Here is a 20713-nt window from a genome sequence, read left to right on the forward strand (position 1 = left end):
ATTATTCATACAAGTCTTTAATTTATAAGGAACATGGGAGATTCAAGCTTCTGAAGCAGGGACTTTAGGGATTCGCCATCCATTCTCAAATAGTTCCTGAAGCCCATAGGAAAATTTGTACGCAACTCAATCAAGAGAGGCATATGTCCATATGTACGATTTTCTATATATTCTTTCGCTCAACATCTTCTGTTTCTCTTCTTTGGAATATTCAGATACACTGCCAAGCATAAAGCCACTTTCAGTTTGCGTTTTTTATTCAATTTGTTCATTTCAAGCTATGGAGTGCCGCTAAAACCGTTGAAAATTTCAACATGCCACGAGTCACGCCAACCCCTCGCTTATAATGAGAGATTTCGAATTGGACGCTCCAAAGCACACGCAAGACTGCGCGATAAACCGTTGCGATCTCACAACACAAAATAGTTAACACGCGCCACTCCATACCGCGCGAAAACACGAGTGACTGGCACTCGCGATTCGATCGCGCGCGAAAGAGCGTTAGTGTAAAGGTACCTATTTATCGGATCTGGATGTTTCCTCTGCTCCAGGTGCCGATGGGATCACACCGCTTTTACTTTCTCGTTGTTCCAAGAGTTTCGCAAAGCCTCTATGCCTTCTTTTCGAGCGATCTTTCCAAACTTCTACATTACCATCTGACTGGCGATCAGCAATTGTAACTCCGATTCACAAGGGTGGAGATAAGACCTTGCCCACCAATTATCGGCCCATAAGTTTGGTCTCAACAGTCGCCAAGGTATTCGAGCGTATATTGGCAGATCAAATTTTGGAGTTTGCTGATTCTAACCACTTAATCCCAAAAGAACAACACGGTTTCGTTCCAGGTCGATCAACCCTCACTAATCTCCTTTCTGCAGTAAACGATTGGAGTGGAGCGCTCGACAAGGGAATTCCAATAGATGTCATATATCTAGACTTTTCGAAAGCTTTCGACCGTGTACCTCACAAACAATTGCTCAAAAAATTAGAACACCTTGGAATACGTGGCCGCTTGTTACTCTGGATAAAATCTTTTTTAAGTCAAAGGACTTTTAAGGTTAGGGTTGGCAGAGATTTCTCATCGACGGCGGCGGATGTGCTAAGTGGTGTGCCGCAGGGATCGGTTCTTGGACCTATCCTTTTTCTACTCTATACGGCCGACTTTCCTGGTTTTATTGGATCCAAGTGCCTGTTGTATGCCGATGACACTAAAATATACGGAGTACCGTCATTAAATACCAATCAGCTGCAGCTCGATCTCGACGCTATCGTTCAGTGGACGAGGGACTGGTTGTTGCCACTCAACATTGACAAGTGTTCTGTCTTGCACATGGGAAGGGGAAACCCTCATATACCGTACATACTTGCTGGAAGGACTCTCAACGTAGTTGAGATGCAGAGAGACTTAGGGCTGATTGTCACTCCTAATCTGGACTGGTCACAGCATATCTCATCTGTCTGTGCTAAAGCTAAAAGATTAACTTACATGCTTCAAAGATCTTTCAATTCTTGCAGCATCCAGACAATGAAATTGTTATACGAAAGCTACGTGAGACCAGTTCTAGAATACGCCGGTCCTGCTTGGTGGGTGACTCTTCAGAGTGATAGGAGTCTACTTGAGTCGGTCCAGAGGTGGTGCACTAGGATTCCATTTTCTGCCCACAGTCGACCGGACTATGCTGCCAGGCTGCGAATTTTTGGCTTGGGATCGTTTGAGGATCGTCGTGCGAGAGGCGACTTGATAGTGACTTACCGTGCCATTAATAATAAATTCGGAGTCGATCTGCGTCATCTGTACAGGTTCAATAGAGGTAATCTACGAGGACATCCTCATAAGCTGGCCAAGGAACCTTTTAGGACTACTGTACGTCAAAACTTTCTGTCGAACAGGGTCTTCGATCAGTGGAATGGTTTGCCCAGATCGGTGGTTGAGTCCAGCAGTGTAAACAACTTCAAAAACCGCTACGATCGTTGGAAGCTTTGTGGGAGTAATTTGTGAAGTGTTCTTTTTTTTTATGTCTTTATTGGTGGAATATTACTTTTTTTTTTAATTTTTGTAAGCTAGTGAGTTTATAGGTTTTTACCTCTACTCTTCAACAATAAATAATAATAATAATAATAATAATAATAATAATAATTAAGTCGGATATCGTTTCACGAATTGGGACTGGAATATTTCTGTGGCATCATTAATGATTTGATTTTCTTACCTGGTAATCTGATTAGAGATGTGTACGTATTTGGACTTTTTGGAGATTTATATCGATCAAGTGTTACCGCATGTTATTGGAAATACTGCAAATTATATCGAAGATAATTTAGATTGAGTTTCAGCAAGATTGAGCTCCTTCGCAATACGCTTTGTTTGTTCGACATCTTGATTGAAGATTTCTATGTCAGTGGATTGGAGGAAGGAAGCCACAGTCATGGTTGTTTTGAAGCTCAAAATGTCGATTTTTCACAAAAAAACACTACAAGTGCCATGAAAACACCACTTCATTTTCAAATACTTAGTTAGAAATATTGCGAGAACTAATGCATAAAATGAAAAAACAATTACTTTGCTGAAATCAGTATAAAAATACCTTTAAATGAGGTATCACTCACCCCATCTTCCCTATTCAAAAATTGGGGGTGAGGGTTGTAGTAGCAAGGGTTGAACCGCTATGCGTCCGTAACCTACATCTTAAGTTGTCCCCCTCGAAACAGAAATCGACTTGTCCGAGCATTTCTATCGAAAAATTTTATTTCGTCTGTAATCTCGTCTGTTTCGTTTTCAAATGGCCACCCTGTATACTCAAACATAAGATTCTTAAGGTCAAGAGAAATACTTTTTTCATTTAACATCTCCTCCAACTAGACTCGGTTGAAAATATAGGGGCTGTTCAAAATTCATGAAAAATCTAATTTTTAGTTATATCTCAGAAAAGATTGTATCGAATGGCAGGATTTTCGAAATAAGTATAGCTTTTCATGGATGTATTGAATGTTCTCTGAATACAAAATTCCACCCACATCTTCTAGTTTCTCAGTTATGACCATTAAATTTTTCATCCATACAATTTATTGGTTACATGGGTTTCCTTTTCCAAAAACAAACGAAACATTTTTTTGTCAAGAATAATCTTCGAAATTAGAAGTTGGTTGTTTAACCACACTGTAGATCACCTAGTGCAGCATCAGGACAAACAGTCAGCCAGCAAGGTGAAGCTTAAGTTTATCATTTATTCATGTTATATGTAAGTAAGTTAACCGAAATAATGAAGGGAATATAACCTAGAAACTTAACTAGGTTAATTGCGTTTTCGGTCGCAGATATGGGACTACATATTAATATTGATTTTACGTGTTGGAAATGGCGTTCGGGCGAATACTGGACATTATTATTTTGGGAATCTGCTGAATGTTCATCGATAAGCAAGGAAGGGGTCTGATCACAAATTTAGAGGGGAAATTTAATATTGTGTAACCTGAAACTTCGTCAAGATTTTGATTACGTACGAAGGTCTCCAGTTGACCTGGTTTTCAGTTTATCAACTACGCTTGAATTATCGATAGATTCGAATACCTTCATTCAAAACGAACCTCAGAGACAGAAGATTGAAGTTTGCATGTGGGCTATAACGTCATACATAGAAAATGGACTGAGCAATTAATACCCACATGGGCCGAAAGAAGTACACTGTAGAAAGAGATGGAGCAATGATATGGCCATTACCTGCCTCTTTTCTTTGGAATGGTTCTGATGGATATCGAGAGAGCTTTTGATGGAGTATGGTACGAAGGCCTAATCTACAAGATGAAAAAAGCAGGATATTCGACCAAGCTTTGCAAGATTATAAGGAACTATCTGTGGAATAGAAACTTTTATGTGAAGATGGAGCAACCTCTCAAACCAGACAATTGAAAGCGGGAGTGCCTCAAGGATCGGTACTTGGACCTCTGATTTACGTAATATACGTTCATGATATCCCGAAGAATGCTAGAAATATGCTCACCTTGTACGCAGATGACACAGGAATAGCGTTCAGACATCGACGCCCAGAGATCATACACTAGAGACTGCAGGAAACCATAGATGAATTACTCAAATGGTGCATCAAATGGAAAATCCAAATCAATGGAAGAAGGACTCAAGCAATATTACTGCAAAAGAGAAGATTGAGGATGAAAGAAAACCTTGAAGTTGATGGAGAAGAGGTTGAATGGAAAAATGAAGCAACATACCTAGTAGTGGAGCTTGACAGAGCACTAACATGGAAAAACCACATCAAATGTGCAGTTGATAAAACAAAAGCCGCAATAAGTAGACTTTATACACTCATAGGCAGAAGAAGTCATATGAATAAGAACATCAAGTTGACGATGATTAAAACTATCGCGCGACCACAACTCACTTATGGATCAGCGGCATGGGGCTTCGCAGCCAAGACCCACATCAAGAGAATACAGGCCACTGAGAATAAACTCCTTAGAATGGCGATGGATGTACCCTGGTTTGTTAGGAACAAACCAATCTACAAGGACCAGTTACAGAATTTATGAAGAGAAAGGCGGAAAAGATATTCGACAAAGCCAAACAACATCCAAATGGGGAACTACGAATTTTAGTCGACTAAGATCTAACAGAAAAAGCTAGAAGGTCAAGAACCTACCACCGAAGACCGAGAGATCAGTTAAGGATTCAAATGTTACCAAAGAAGAGCTTAACCTATAAAACATATAGGCAGCATACAACTATCAACACGACTATGATCGTGTGAGAGTCCAGAAACCATAAGAGTCAACTGGTTAATAGGCAAAATGCCCGGAACCTATGAAGAAGCAGTTAGGGGTTTTTAGTGGGTTCTCAAGAGAGTGAGAATCCCCACACTGTTCCCCCTCAGGAGAGGGTGTGTTCGTCTGTCTCGCAGATTTTCCCTCTGCTACATCAAAAAAAAAAAAATTTCTTTGGATATAGACTTGGGTGTGTGAGAAGTTACAGCAAAGGAGGCGCAGGTCACCAAATTGTCGGGAAGAAGATTTACGTCATTGCAGGCTTATGTCAAGCTTAATTGACTGAACTGGTGTGATCAGCAGTAGCGTAGGTTATCTGGACGAAAATTTTTGAGAATAATGATCAACTTTAGTGCGTGATTGAACTAGAAGTGTTGGGAAGACTTTTACAAGTTGGTGGTACTTTATAACCAAATTCTTCAGTGAAGAAAATGTTGTAATATTGATACGCGCATAGGTTATTTTGAAAACTGAAATTGTAATGTTCTCCCCATAATTAATAACTATTCACACTAATTGAAGATCCTTATTCGAAATTTGTTTGATGAAATTTAAATGATGTGCAATATTTTTCAGGTTTACAATCAAAAAAGATGCTAGGATTCGAATTTTTTTTTTCTGTATTGGAGGATAGTTATTAGAGTGAAATATCTCAATACGCTACTCGAAGAGACCAAGGCACAAATGCTGAAACATAAAAGTGATATATCTTCGAACCCACAATTTGCATTAAAATGCATAAAAAAATGCATTAATTTTCTGTTCAGTCTTCTTCTTCTTCCATAACAAAATAATTTTTTTTTCGAGAATCCCACATATGTATGTTATTTCACTCAGTTTTCGATCCTGCCTTTCTACACTCCTTCCAGAAATGTTGCATTTCGATTAATAACAATAGTCTATTCTCACATATTGAAGTTTGTCCTATTTGCTTTGGGTGCTTAGGCCATATATATTCTGTATTTTATATCATTAACTACATCATTAGGTACATTTTTGATTTCTGAGCTAATAATTCCTATTTCAATTATACAGGATGATTGGTAAGTATTTCTCATTCACCTTAGTTCGATATAACAGAGAAGAGACCAAAAATATTTCATATCTAAGTTAAGTACACAGAGTGAGTCTTTGACTAGTGAAAATATCTTAACAGATGATTTTTGACGCCAAAAAGAATAGTTTTTCCTTTACTATTTTGTCCGATTCGACCCTGATAAAAATATATAGCCATTTTAAGTGTCATTCCTAAAAAAAATATTTCCTTCAGTATAACAGGTTAAATTTTTGACACTTCACATATATGGATCTTTTAAAAAGGAGGCATTCGTTCAAAGTACTAACTTCTCGAATTTCACATATATTTTTTTATTTTTGATTATCATACTACTCGAAAACGGCGCATTATATGAGGAAATATCAAGAATGCTTTCATATTACAAAAACTTTCAAATATTCAGTAGATAGCGTCCAAACTAAATGTCAAGAGTTACCTATATTCTTTGAATTTTTGGTTGATTTTTTGGTACTTACGCAATGGTCATGATGCTAAAACTGGATGTGAGATGTGAGTGACATCTTGTGTTAGAAAAAGATTCATAAAATAAATGAAAAATGATATTCCAAAATTCATTTCATTCGATAAAAGCGTCTGTGAGATAATTAAAACTCAAAATAATTTTTTTTATGGTTTTCATGGTTTTGCCACAGCCTTTAAACCAAGCTGATTCTGAAAGAATTGTAACTGTTGGAGTTGAATATTTTTTCTCTGTTATTGCTTGAATTATTCTTCTTCTCAGTTGAGCATTGAATTCTCCGCAGCATAGGATGGAAAGTGCATTTTCGTAAAACCAATTTCAAAAAATAAAATTTCAAAGTTTCATACTTTGAACATCAATTAAATGTGAGCTGTGGTAATAAGGTCGAGATTCGAACTGTCAGTCCACCCAAAACAAATCATCAAAAAGGATCGTCGCATATATAATATTTTCACAAAACTTACGACATAGCAAAACACTTAGGATGTCACAAAAGTCAGTTTTTTTGAATTATCTCCTTCCCTGAGCTTCAAATCTTTTTCGCATTCATTATGAAAGTTGTAGAGCATAACATTTTCTACAAATTTTGTCCCAAGCAATTTTTTCTACGTTCAAACGTTTTCGAGATATATGGCAATTAATGCGAGGTGTTTAGCGATACATCTGAAGCGAAAATTCACTCGTTGGAAAATAGTACATTCTAATGTTCAGTCACAGACAAAACTAAAATTTTCTTGACTTATTTCGAAATTGTCATTATAGGAATACATTGTCATTTTTACAATTGTAGATTAGACTGGGATTCTACATTGTTCTTCTCCTTTTTCATGTGTGGCTAAGCTTTACGCCCTTATTGCCCTCTAACTCGAGAACGGTTAGGAGTATGTAAAATTGCTTCAGACAAAAGTTGTGTAGAATTTTATTATCTTCAACAATTAATTGAAAAACGATTAGAGGTACAAGGAGGAAAATATTCAAAAAAAAAGGGATTTTTATCATCCTCAAAATGTTAATGTAATGTAATGTTAATGGGTCAACACGTCTACAACACCCAGATTAACCATCTGTATGAAAATCTGACACGCTCGAATAAGAAAGAGTAACGATTTTTTTTACATTTTCAAAGGACCGCTGTGACCTTGCGTCACGTCCAAATTGCCAGTCCCTTGCAAAGTGGCTTCCTTTGGGTCCAATTAACAGATTCTCCATAAATCTGACACGCTATAAATTTTTTTTTACCATTTTCAACTCTTCGGTACGGTCAGTCCCACCGCGCAAACTGTCAGATAAGCATGAATTCATTATCAGAGACACGTAGGGCATATACAGTATCTTAATCTGACACGCTCGAGTATGTACACCTGACGATTTATTTTTACATCTTTGAGACCCTGCAGACGCTTTCCCCACCGCTGAAAGTGCATATCTTTTATTCTTTCTGCCGGTCTCCACGACGCTCGAATAAATCGCAATATAGCATCGTCGGTTCCCCAACTACAACCCCAATTCCAAATGAATATTGGCGGCAAAGCTGCAGATAACGTGATTTGTCGAATAATCACGTTATGACAGAAACGTTTCCATGTAAACATAATCTAATTTCAAACTTCAATAAAATCATTGGAAAAATATTCATTTCGAGTTTTATGTGAAATAGTGGCAATGAAAAGGATTGGATTTAATATTTAATATCATGGAGTGAAGAGAAAGAGAAGTGCTCAGAGATATTATCTTCCATATGCTACACCAGAAGAAATTGCAGTGACTTTGAACATACTAGAAAATACGAGTACTGAAAATCGTGGAAGATTCGCATTAGATCTAATTTTTCATTGAATATAATTTCGTAATCAACAGCTAATGCGAATCATTCTCTGATTTTCTTTTGGAAATTTCTCAGATGTTTGTCAGGATTACTAGGAGAAGATGTGAAATGTGCGCTAAAGCTTATTTTTCGAGTGGGCTATCTATTCTCTGTTCATTATTTAATCTATGCTTACAATATCGTCGCACACAAGACACTTGCCAGTTATTTCCAATTAGTCATGAATACGAAATTCGAAGATATTATAAAGAATCTGAAACAAATATTCTTCTTTTTTTTGCTGAAAAATTGGTCAAACTTTGAATGCCTGTGCAACAAAGGAGAATCTTTGAATCGTACAAATATTGTAACAGTAGATTCTTGAGGCCAAAAAGAACACTTCTATACCATTTTTCCTATTCGGCCCTGTTAAAAAAAAATAGCCATTTTAAATTTTCATAATAAGCTGTGCCACGCCTGGAAAACAAAACTACCTTCAGACAAACTAGCTAAATTTATGACACTACAAATCTGTGGATCTTTAAACAGAGTTGTATTCAGAAAAAGTACCCAAAATTTTTCGAATTTCTCAGATATTATTTATGTTTTATCATATTACCCGAAAACGACGCATAATAGAAGGAAATATTAAAAATACCTTTATTTTACAAAACGTTCAAATATTCATTAGATAGCATTCAACTCATTTTCAAGAGTTGGGTTCTTTGAATTTTCGGTATTTTTATGGTACGTAAGGGTCATAATGAGAAAACTGGAAGACGTGGGTGATATCTCGTAATCGAGAAAGATTCATCAAATAAAAGTTGAACTATATTCCGAAATTCATATAAGTCGATTAAACCGTTTGTGCGATTGAATTAAAAATAATTATTTTTATGGTTTTTCAACAGCCTGTATCTTTTAAACCGAGCCGATTTGAAAAAAATGGTGGTGAGAAAAAGGAGTTTCTTTTGATCTCAAGAATCTATTGTTGAAATATTTGTAGGGATCAAAGATGCTGAACTTATACAGGATGGGCAAAAATTCGTTGTCTACTGAAGGGATCTCGAGAACTATAGCAGCTAGAAGAAAACGGACGACACATTCTCTAGATCGTTTTTCTTGACTAATCCAAATCTGAAAACAGATCCAGCCTAACGTTCATAGATTTTGAGTTATGAACGAAAATTGAGAAATTGTCATTTTCAATGAAGTTGAATAACTCGCTTATTTGAACACGTATTCGAAATCAGCTGTTACATTCTGCAGGTATATTTTTATGAGGAATTCGAATATGATATTATTAAATTTTTCGATCCAGTCATTTTCGAGATACGAGAGGGATTTCTGACTTTTCAAATGTAAATTAAAGTTGAAAGTCCTTTCATTCTGCTGCAATTTTTTTGCTGATTTCAAAAATTTATCATATGTCGCTATTCACATGAATATAACATAAGAAAAAATTTCAATACTTTTTCCTTCTTTTCGATTCACTGCTGAATTTTCAGTAGGCTGGCGTAACCATAGCGACCGTTGAAAATGCATTATGGTTTGTGAATTCCACATAATCCAATGTCAATTCAACCTTCTGTGATAGGAATCACAGACTGTCGAATAATTATTTCTCTTATAGTCCATTCAAGAATGATTGACATCTCCGGTGGCTATGGAAAATCGAATTTAAGTTGGTAATAGCTCATAATTTGAGATTTTGTTTTGCGAAATTCAGGTTGGTATTGTGAATAAACTGCGATCTATAGTCCTATTATGTGTGACTCTATGCACTGACCGACGATCTCAGAATATAGAATAACAGGAAGGAGCATATTGCTGATTTCAATTTGACCGGAATGGAGGAGAAATATAGCCGACATATTTTTCCGTTTCAACAGTGACGTAGAACAATGAAGTTTCCAAAAAACTAACTTCAATAGTCAGTTGATTCTGATTATTCAAAAAAATTAGGAAAGCACTGACGGAAAGTCAGAAGCTTTTTCAAGCTCGTTCAAATTGATAATCGAAGCGGAAATTCACCCCGCCTAACACTGCTTGGCTAGATACTAATGGTATTAAGGTCTATGACTTAACATCACCTACGCCCATGGAGAGTTATTGTCATGGGTCATTGTCATTGTTATATGTCATGAAATTCAGGCTTAAAAAAATCACCTACCTATGAATTATTCACGCTACAATATACAAAATCCTTATTTCCAGCAAATTTCAAGAATCCAAATTACAAAAATTAAGTTAAAACATCACTTTGTTCATTTGGCCACAGATAACACAATCATTTGACTTCCAAGTCTGCCACTTTTCAAATAAAAACTTGGAAGACCAATATGGCCGCTCCTTCCTGATATTCTATGTTCTAAGCCGACGATAATTTGAATTTTGTACTGCTATTTATGTTCTTAATTTAATCGTACAAATTGGAAACATAAGTGTTTCAATTTTGAATGCTGATTAATATGCCCTGAATTCAAATATTTCTTCTTTTCAAATACTTGTCTAGGTTATATTTGCATATTCCTGTTCTGTGAGTAAACCTACAGAAATTATTGAAGATATTTTGTGATCAGATATTAAGCCGCGTCTGGATTTTCAAGACCTACTGGGATGTCAATCATTCTTGAATGGACTATATATATATATATCGATATCGAGATCGATATCCTTTAAAAGAGAGTAAAAACTGATCTGATTATTAGAGAAGAAAATTTATTCAATTATCGTTTTTTTATTCATGAAAGAAATTCGAAGGGTCCTTAATATAAATAAAATACGATAGCTATCTATCATTATTATTTTTACAAAAGTAGGATGATGAAAAATAGGTACTTCTGTCAAAGGTAGTATTCGAATTGAGAACCATCGTAACATAAGCATGCCAAACATCGCGAGAACAAACGATGGCGAATTAATCATCGAAATATTTATTCAGCAATCATAAAGGCTCAGGTTCACAAAATACAATGCATATTCAACGGTCGCTATAGTTACGCCAGCCTACTAAAAATTCAACAGTGAATAGAAAAGCGGGAAAAAGTATTGAATTTTTTTCCTTTGGTTTAATTCATGTGAATAGCAGCAAGATGAAAGAACTTTCAACTATAGTTTACATTTGAGAAATCAGAAATCCCTCTCGACTAATTCAAAAAATTTAATAATTTCATATTCGAACTGCTCATAAAAAAGTGCCTATAGAATGTAACAACAGATTTCGAATACGAGTTGAAATAAGGGAGTTATTCAGCTTCATTGAAAATGACTATTTCTCAATTTTCGTTCATAACTCAAAATCTATGAACGTTAGGCTGGATCTGTTTTCAGATTTGGATTAGTCAAGAAAAACGATCTCGAGAATGTGTCATCCGTTTTCTTCTAGCTGTCATAGTTCTCGAGATCCCTTCAGTATACAACAAATTTCACCCACCCTGTACATCTGCTCTCATTTAATGCTTTATAATTTTCACATCGATCATTTTTCTGAAATTTTCAGTACCGCGGGAGATATGAACGAAAAATCTCGAAAACATCACTTCAGGGATTGCATTTCAGCGTCCCCCTGCAAATGCATAACTCAGCCCTATGGGAAATCTAGGATATTCATACTGGGACATATCCGATGCTATTTCAACAATAAATTCCTTGGTTGCAGTTTTTTTTCTAATTGGTCGGTTTTAGAGAGTCTATCGCTATTAGCCAACTATGTTGAAATGTCTAATCTCGTATACCTAAATTCAAAACAATGAATTTCAAACAACTAAAAACATAAAGGTGTTCAATAACCAAACTCTGCGATGATTGAAGAAAAATTGAAAAGCAAAATAAACGTCCTTATGTTAGAAAACATCGATAACCTTTGTCTGTTTTCTCCGAATTTCCCGTTTCCACCCTCGCAGGTTCACAGGTACATCGATAACGCCATCTGTGTAGAACACGAACAGTTTGTTGTTGAATGAGAAAATAACCTTCAAAACCGTGAGTATCCAAAAACCGATCTATCCATCTCGTCTAGAAATGAGCGAACAATAATAATATTATCTAAGTATTAATCGATAAAGGCTTTAAACGTGGGAAGTAAACGGTTAGCATCAGGTTTCATCTATGTATTTACTTCGCGAAATTTTTATTCAGACACATTTATCGATAACATCAAATGGCACAGGAGGATATTGACGAAAGCTTTGTTCTTTTGAACGTGGGGTTAAGTGAGTTAAAATGATTGAAACCTTGTTGTTTGTTGATTTCTTGCAAGGGAAATTTTTCTGTTGGAAGCTTGGATATATGTTACATTGAAAGCTGAAGGGTTTGGTTGATGTGTCATTGAAGTCATTGTATTCGTAGCGTCTAGCCAATATAATATATTCAGAATCCTGAATGGTGCGAGTAGAAAATTCTTATTACATAACTTGCAAAGCAGGAGCAGATTGTCGCTTCTATCGGCGGCGTTTTATATGGTCGGACTTACTGATTGTGGAAATGTTGGACGTAACCCCCGGGCCCTGACACCCGTCTGTGGAGGCTCCTGATAGACATAGGTCTAAGCTGACTTGCATTGCCCTGTCAGTCCTAGCGCACTCCCGAGCATTACGTGGGGTTCCTTGTGTGACCCCGTTTCGTAGCTAACTGAAGGCCCCGAAGATGGTTTGGGATGGCTGCGCAAGCTCGACACCCTCAACACATGTTTGACAGCTTTGCAGTCTGCATCTCCGATTCGGAGGTTTTCTCGGTTTTCAAAACGGAACGTTTCATTTGGGTAATTCGATGAACGAGGGATTTCTGGAAAAACTTGATATTTGATTACTATTATTTTCATGACTTTCTCACGCGTAAAAAGAGTTAACATTTACATATCTCAGATATCATACATATCGAAAGGATTGAAGCTCTATTGAAGCACTTCAAGTCGAAATGACAATAGGGAATGAAATCTTTCAGTTTCAACAGTCTCCTGATTTGTTCTTTTGTATTTGGATGTCTTTCCTGCTTGACTGACCAAAATAAGGTTATTGTTATTTCAAATCGCATCGCCAATAAGCAGTACTATACAGGGTAGTGACAAATTGAGTTCATTTCATTGAATATATTCTTTGACGTTCTTGATTTATTTCCTCTACGATTTCGTGCCAACAAAATTTGATGTCGTTTTTTCAAACTATACACACCAAACTGTAAAATCCAGCCACTGAACTGAAACTGTACAGCGTTGCTGCACTTAATCGTGATGCAGTCATTGATTTATTGCTGTCTCCCGTTACCGAGAAATAAATCTACAAAAATACTCGAAACAAAAGTATCGGTGCGATCAAACTTGTAAATTATTAGGGCTAATTGCAACTGTGTGCACTTCTGTTACTGAAGAGACCCAACCGTGACCTACAGGTCCTTCCATACTCTGGCTCTGGATCTTCCAGATCTGGCCGCCGCTGTATCCTTCTCGAGTTTCCATTATAGCTGTGGACCAAAGACCTATACTGTGATCTGTGTCTAACGCTAGTTATTTCCAGTTATGATTGACATTAACTGATTTTAGGGATTGATGCAGTATATCTTTAAACCTTAACCGCTTATACTGGCCTCCTGGTTTCCGAGCTCCCTCTGTGAATTGGCCATACAGAGCTATTTTAGGGAGTCTCGTGTCTTGTGGAACCATCTATGCATTATTTGTCTTAGATGACGTTGTTGCGTTTGCTCAAGCTGTTTAATATGTCTCCTGTAGGGTGTCAAGCTGTCGCTTTCGTAAAGAAGCGTTGGGAGGACCACTGCTTTGCAAACAGCCGTCTTGGTCTTCAGATTGAGGTCGTGATTTTGAAACATTCTATCCTTTAGCTTCCAGAATGCACGTGATGCTGAATTGATACGGTTGTGTATTTCCGAGTCCAGGTTAGCCCCAGTATTTATGAAGCTTCCCAAGTATTCGAACTGCTCGACATGTTCTAAAGTTCCATTCTTCAGGCTGATATCTGTTTGAAGGCTTTCTTGCTGACTTACCAGGATTTTGGTTTTGTCAATATTGAGTCTAAGGCTTAAAGCTTCGTATATTTGTTTATAGGTGTCTAACATTATCTGTAGATCCTCTAAGCTGCTAGCAATAAATGCGCAGTCGTCTGCATATTGCAGTTCCGTAATGAACTTGGTACAGGATTTTGCTCTGAGGTGCTTCAGGTTAAACAGGCCTCCATCGAATTTGAATTTTATTTCAACACCTCTTACAGGCACACTCATGTTAGCAATTATCGAGACAGCTATGGCGAAAATATTGAACAGTAAAGGCGCTAATACGCAGCCTTGTTTTATTCCAGAGTTGGTTAAGTAATGAACGGTTGTAGAGCCATTATGCTGCATTTTAGCGGTTTTGTTGGTATGGAGGCTTTTAAACACGACTAAACATCTTTCGGTACTTCAAGGTGTCCCACGATTTTCCATAGCGCTTTCTGATTCACCGAGTCAAAGGCCTTACTTAAATCGATATAGGCTGCATAGACCCTTGTATGTTGTTCACGGACCTTCTCTTGCAGCTGTCGCCGTGTAAAAATAAGATCCACCGTACTTCGATTTGGTCGAAAGTCGCACTGGGATTCGGGTAAAATCTTTTCTAAGAGTGGAATCAGATGATTAGCCATAATCTTCGAGAGAATTTTACCGGCCACACTAAGCAACGATTTGCCCCTGTAATTGTTGGAATTTGACGTATCGCCTTTGTTCTTATAGATATATAGTGTTGTTACTATATGTTGGCTTTCATTTTCTTGATAAATTTAATCAACTAGATTGATTAATGAAAGACAAAAAGACTCTTTCACTCATAATCAGTACTCGCTCCCAATAAAATTAAATTATTTAAATTTCAAACGGAGACTCAACTAACAGATACATTTTTCTCCAAATAATCAAGTGGTTGTCCATATTTCTGAAACTATTCACAGTACAAAAAATGTTTAAATAAATTTTTTAGAGGAAAGGGTATCTTGGCTTCAGGACTGCTAATGGGGTAAAGAAAGTAACTATCACAGAAGATGTATTAGTGAAATGGTACACATTTCCATACATGGAACAGTTCGTACAGATACTCAAAAATTGAGTTTAATTTATAATAATTTATTGCGAGAAATTGATAAAAAATAAATCAGAGTTGGGGGAGATACACCGCAATATGTTTGGGAAAAGCAAGACACCGGCGACCGGCAACCAGTACCATATTTGCCGAGCTAAGAGAGCCACCTCATACGTTCCTAACTAAAATAATAGATTTGACGGAATATAATATTTGTATGCTCCAATGATATTGGACAAATTTAGCCACATCGTAATACACTTGACCTAATTGGTGAGTTGAATATGTGAAGATGTGAGGTAATTAGAAAAAACAAAAAAAAAGCAAAGAATTCCACCTGAATGTGAGTCGTTTTCTGATGAATTTTGTGTGTTGTTGGGTTGTGTTATTGTAACCAGATTGTTCAATTTGTCCTAAAATTTAATAAATATTTTTAGTCCTGAGGAAGATCCCAAACAGGATCGAAACGTCGACAGTTCGAAGTGAGTGTATTATTCACCCCATTAGTAGTCCTGAAGCCAAGATCCCCTTTCCTCTAGTTATAAGCAAGGACGAGATTGTTTGATATGGAAATAAATTTTTTGCTAATTTTAACCTAATCTAGTTGATGAACAAAAAAAAAATATAGGTTGTCCTCTGAAAAAATTTTGTTGTCATGGAACTTCTACTTTGAATTTTCAACTTTAATTTTTGAAGAGCCTGTATATCAGATTGCTGAAAATAGAGATGTAAGGTATAATCCAATATTATGTTGACGAGAGCTGGGCAAAATTTGGTTTTGATATATTCATTAAAAAACTATACTCAATTCACTTTTATTTCAGCAGTCGGTTGGCCATGGAAATTTGACATTTCACTCTGTATAGTACGGAAATGTGGGGTTATGAAGCTTGTCAAAACATTTTTAGTTTTAAATCAACGCTATGTTGCCCGTTCTACGTAAAAGTCTCAGTAATTACGTATTTTTTCACAATGTCGGATCTTTTCGGAAAAAAATGTGACGAACATAATAGAAGATTATCCAAACTGATTGAAGGCATACCAAATCCACTTATTTGCATGGAAAATACGAGAGATCAGTATAATATCATAATATGCACTAGCTTGAGGAGAGTAAATGCTCCTTATCTTCTTCGGCTAAAGTTTGAATACGTTACATTAGTTGTAGATTTAAAAAATATTAACCCGAAGATGAAATGCATATGATGCAGTGGTTGGGAATGGGTATCTCCCGAAAGAATTGACAGATAATTACAAGAATGTTAAATTCTTCAACAAAAATCATCTTGCATCAATATAAGTAAAAGAAAAAAGGTAGTTTCAAGTTAAGATGAACTTCATCTTTGAACAAAAATTTCACATGAATAAACAGTAACAGGGCAACTTGCGCGTATTTGTGGCTGTTCACCTTAATACGTTATTATAATAATAATAATTAGGTATTTATTGGTACCTTAAGACATTTACAATGTATAGGACAAGTCAAATGAAAAATAGAAAAATCCATTTACGGGAACTTATTCTACGATGACATTTATCGAAAATCCTGTAGAAAAAAACTTTTCGCATTAATTCACTCAAACATAAAATTCTCAAATGCCACCACTTTTTTGGGTCTCCCAATAGAAGGAAATTCTTTGTCATCCTCTTCATTCACAATCTTTCTGATTGTGGAAATATTCAGCTGAAATATAAGTCGTTTAGATTCAGATGAAACATTATATAAATTCTTACATTGAAGATGTTCGCTACCGTCTGACGTAGTGTAGATTTTAGAATATCAGGGTATTAGCGAATCCAAAAATCTAAACGCCGCCTAGCGGCCAAATCACTAACCTAGAAAGTGAGTAATAACCGTAGATAGAGGCGTATTGAGTTTAACTTCTTTGGGTTAGATATTTTCATTACATATTCGGTTACCAGTGAACTATATTCACAAAATTTTATGGATTTCTGACTAGAAAAATAGGTATCAAAAAAATTTTGTGAGTATTTATATCAGTGTCATTCAGTTGAGAAACTATTTACCAATTTTCACTATAATTTTAGGTTAGGAGATATCTTTGTTTTAGATGAATTTTCTTGTGTTGGACGATTAAGAAAGGCAATGCGAATTTTCATTTCCATGATTTTGATAGTGCTGAGAAACCTGAGCAGAAGAAAGTATATGAGATTAAATTTCTGACATAACTGAAGTTGTACATTCATTACTGGACTTGCAATCTTCAAGAGATGATATGTTGGGAACATTTCAAATGCAAAATGGTGATTTGACTTGGAATTTTGCAAGCAGTTGAAAGTGATCAATAATTAAACCGTTTGACAAGAATTTCAAATTTCGTTAATGAAATTACAACTGTAGAATTAATTTTCAGGCGGTCTTGTTGAGTTGGTTGTAATTGCTGGAAAATAATTTCTGTGTTGGCATTTTGAACTGCATAACATGTTTTCATACAAATAAATTATCTCAAATATTTACATTAATTTATTTCCACGAATTACATAATTCATGTGAGTGTAATGATAGAATGAAATTTTCTGGTAAAATCTTCATCAAACGACACCAACATGTTCAGGAAAGTTTTGGAGGAACCCGAGCACAATCAATAATTATTCACTACCTTCACAAATATCTCTATAATCTAATGAAATCTACAATAACATTGCTTTCACAATAAAGTTTTCACGATGATTACTCATTTTCCGCCATGTTTGTTGACAAGTCGCAGCGACCTCATCGGTAGTTGGATTCGCCAATAACTATTTGAATGAGCGCACCAGAATTCTAAATACACTTCCTGAAACCCTGTCTCTTTTTTCAATCACTTTCGGCATTTTCGTAATAAAAATTGATATTAGTTGTGGCAACGGCGTTATGACATCAACGACATTTCATCAGTGCCAACCTTACTCCGTTCTAGTTACAAAAACATGAGAAATTTATTTCATGGCCAACCGACTGCTAAAATAAATTTGAATGAAGTATAGTATCAGCTATTCTAGTGAGCACCGACAGCTGTAAAAATTTTAGGATAAAGTCGAATATCTCAAAATCGGTGCTATATAGGACCTTGGTTGTCGAACTAAAGTCACCTTGAAATTTTACAAGTAATTCAAAAATGCAATAATATACAGTGTGTTCCATTTAAGAAAGTTGATATTAACATGGAAAAAACGGAGCATCCTGTATGGAGGTGGGTTATAAAAAATAAAAGTTCAATCGATTAAAGATCGATTAGTTTTGTATTTAACTTTTTCTTCTAGCTTCTTTAGTTTTCACAGTATGGTATAGGGACACTTTAACTCGGACACCCTGTACATGATTCATTACTCTCCTGATTCTGATGCACCAGACTTCTTCAATCTATGAATCCAAATAACAAACACACAACACACGTAGTTTTTTTGTGTGAACTGTTAGTTCAGTATGAACAATGATTTTCAGTAATTGTGTTTCCTTTGAAACGTAAAAGCATGCAAAAGTGTTAACGATAATGATATCAAAATGAGTTAGAGTCCGCCTTTTTCCGCTTCCGAAAATTGAGTAAAGAGTAAAAATGATTTTTAATGTAGTGGTTAGAACACCGGTTGATTCAATTTTTTGTTTGTGTATTCTCTAGAATGTGTAATTAGATGATTAAGTGCTTATAGAACCTTAAAGAAGCAAATTTAACCAACATTGCTACATAAGATTGTTGCCAAACATTCCTGTTCAGCACCGCAACTTCCAGTAAAGAATAATGAACGCACGCGAGTCAGCCGATTGAGGTCATGACTGTATTTTGCAGATTTATTCCACATGCAAGGGGTGAGTTGCATGGAGCAACGAATATCACTGCATTATTTGCTTCTGATTTATTATTCATCGAATTCGAACTTTTGAAAATGGAGCAGGAAAAATTTTCCGTGAATTGGATCCATTATCACTTGTTCGCTGAAATATTTTTGAACCACGACGTGATATCTGGGGCTTTTGCGCTCTTGTTTATTTCAAGTAACTTTTCCATTATTTTTTGTTGAATTAGGATGCCTCTTCAATGAAATAGTGAGAATTTCTGTGAAAAACCTTTATTCGGGAAGACACTCTATATCAACTATTAACAATAAGCATTATTAATTGAGATGGGATAAATTTATTCCATGAAAATCATTATACAGGGTGTCCTAAGTTATCGGATATAGTTAATATCTCGGATATTGGACAAGGTAATTGAGAAATGAAAATAATCTTTGAATGGCATCAAAATACCTTCCAAATGGCTTTTATTATTTATTTATCAACAAATGAGTGAAATGAATATTATGAATTTTATTCCATTCTGATAAGGATTCAAATCATAACACTTTCCAAAGAGTCTGGTATTTCATTTCCTGAGATCATAATTCTAGATTTTTCACAGTATATATGTCCTGTCCTTTCCAAAGAATTATGTTATTAAAGAGTTGTTGCTAAGGTATTATTCAATCCATAACAACAAAAGCACGCTGGCTCTTATCCACCCATGCTCATGTTATTTCAATTCACTTTTTTTTTGGTGTAGCAGGGGAAAAATCTGCAAGTCAGAGGAACCACCCCCTCCTGAATGGGAACAAGTGTGGGGATTCTCACTCTCCTGAGCTCGAGACCCACTAAAAACCCTTAACTGCTTCTTGAATATTGGTTCCGGGCCTTTGCGTATAAACCGTTCATCTCTTAGTCGGTTTTCTTCTCGCACACTATCGTGCTGGGATTTATGTGTTTATTCTCTATTGGATAACACTTTATTAGATTATTCAATAAGTTTCTGTTCTTATTTTAATCTCTTTTCAATTGATCTCTTGGTCCCCTTCGGTAAGTTCGCATTCTCCTTTTGTCTTCCTCTGGGTCATAGTCCACTAGTCTCCTGAGTTCTTGATTCGGATGGTTTCTCGCTGTTTCGAATAATTTCTCTGCTTTTCTGTTCATGAATTCCGTTGTGGTTTCCCATTTTAGATCCCTCTAAATCTGTCTATTCCTGACAAACCAAGGTGCATCTATTGCACATCGTAGTAGCATTCTTTTGATATGACTCTTTGCCGCGAAACCCCAGGCAACTGTTCCATAAGGATTCAATAGAGCATATATCAATATAAAAAAATATGAACTTGTAAGTATATTTGTTTCATATTTCGGGCCTTTGTTCCTTCTTACATATGAGAAAAATTAAGGCAGTTCATGCAGTGCCTAACATTTTTATTTCGACCAAAGAACATAAAGGTGTACTGCTTTCAGGATGAGTTATATGAAGTCAAATGCCTTTATTCCACAAGAAAACTCATCTCCTTGTATATCTGGTTGCTCATGTGCCTTGCCTTTTGTTGGTACCTAGAGCATTACCATAGACTGCGCTTTAGAAAAGTCTTCTATACACATGTCACAATAAATTTTTAATGATATCTACTGAAAAATTGAATGTGGATACAATTTCTCAAGCGAGTATATTTTTTGATGAAAACATTAGAAAGAAGCAAGTGGAAACGTACAATAAAGTTATGATAGTAGTATCATGAGTCAAA

The 20713-nt window shown here is 35.9% G+C and overlaps 1 protein-coding gene across 4 annotated transcripts in view; it reads right to left on the reverse strand.

The window, feature by feature from the left end:
- Positions 1 to 12873, reverse strand: part of LOC123308282 (potassium/sodium hyperpolarization-activated cyclic nucleotide-gated channel 2) — a 364375-nt gene extending 351502 nt beyond the window's left edge. For 2 of the 4 annotated variants that reach the window (XM_044890876.1, XM_044890875.1), the window contains exon 1: positions 12593 to 12864. In XM_044890876.1, coding sequence (XP_044746811.1) covers positions 12593 to 12660 — 68 coding nt within the window. In that variant the 5' untranslated portion in view covers positions 12661 to 12864. Of the gene's footprint in view, positions 1 to 12592 lie in introns of all 4 variants that reach the window. The other 2 variants (XM_044890874.1, XM_044890878.1) reach the window with 2 other exon arrangements.
- Between the last annotated feature and the right edge of the window lie 7840 nt (positions 12874 to 20713).

The sequence above is a fragment of the Coccinella septempunctata genome, chromosome 2, assembly GCF_907165205.1.
Source record: "Coccinella septempunctata chromosome 2, icCocSept1.1, whole genome shotgun sequence".
In the NCBI taxonomy this organism is placed as follows: Eukaryota; Metazoa; Arthropoda; class Insecta; order Coleoptera; family Coccinellidae; genus Coccinella; species Coccinella septempunctata.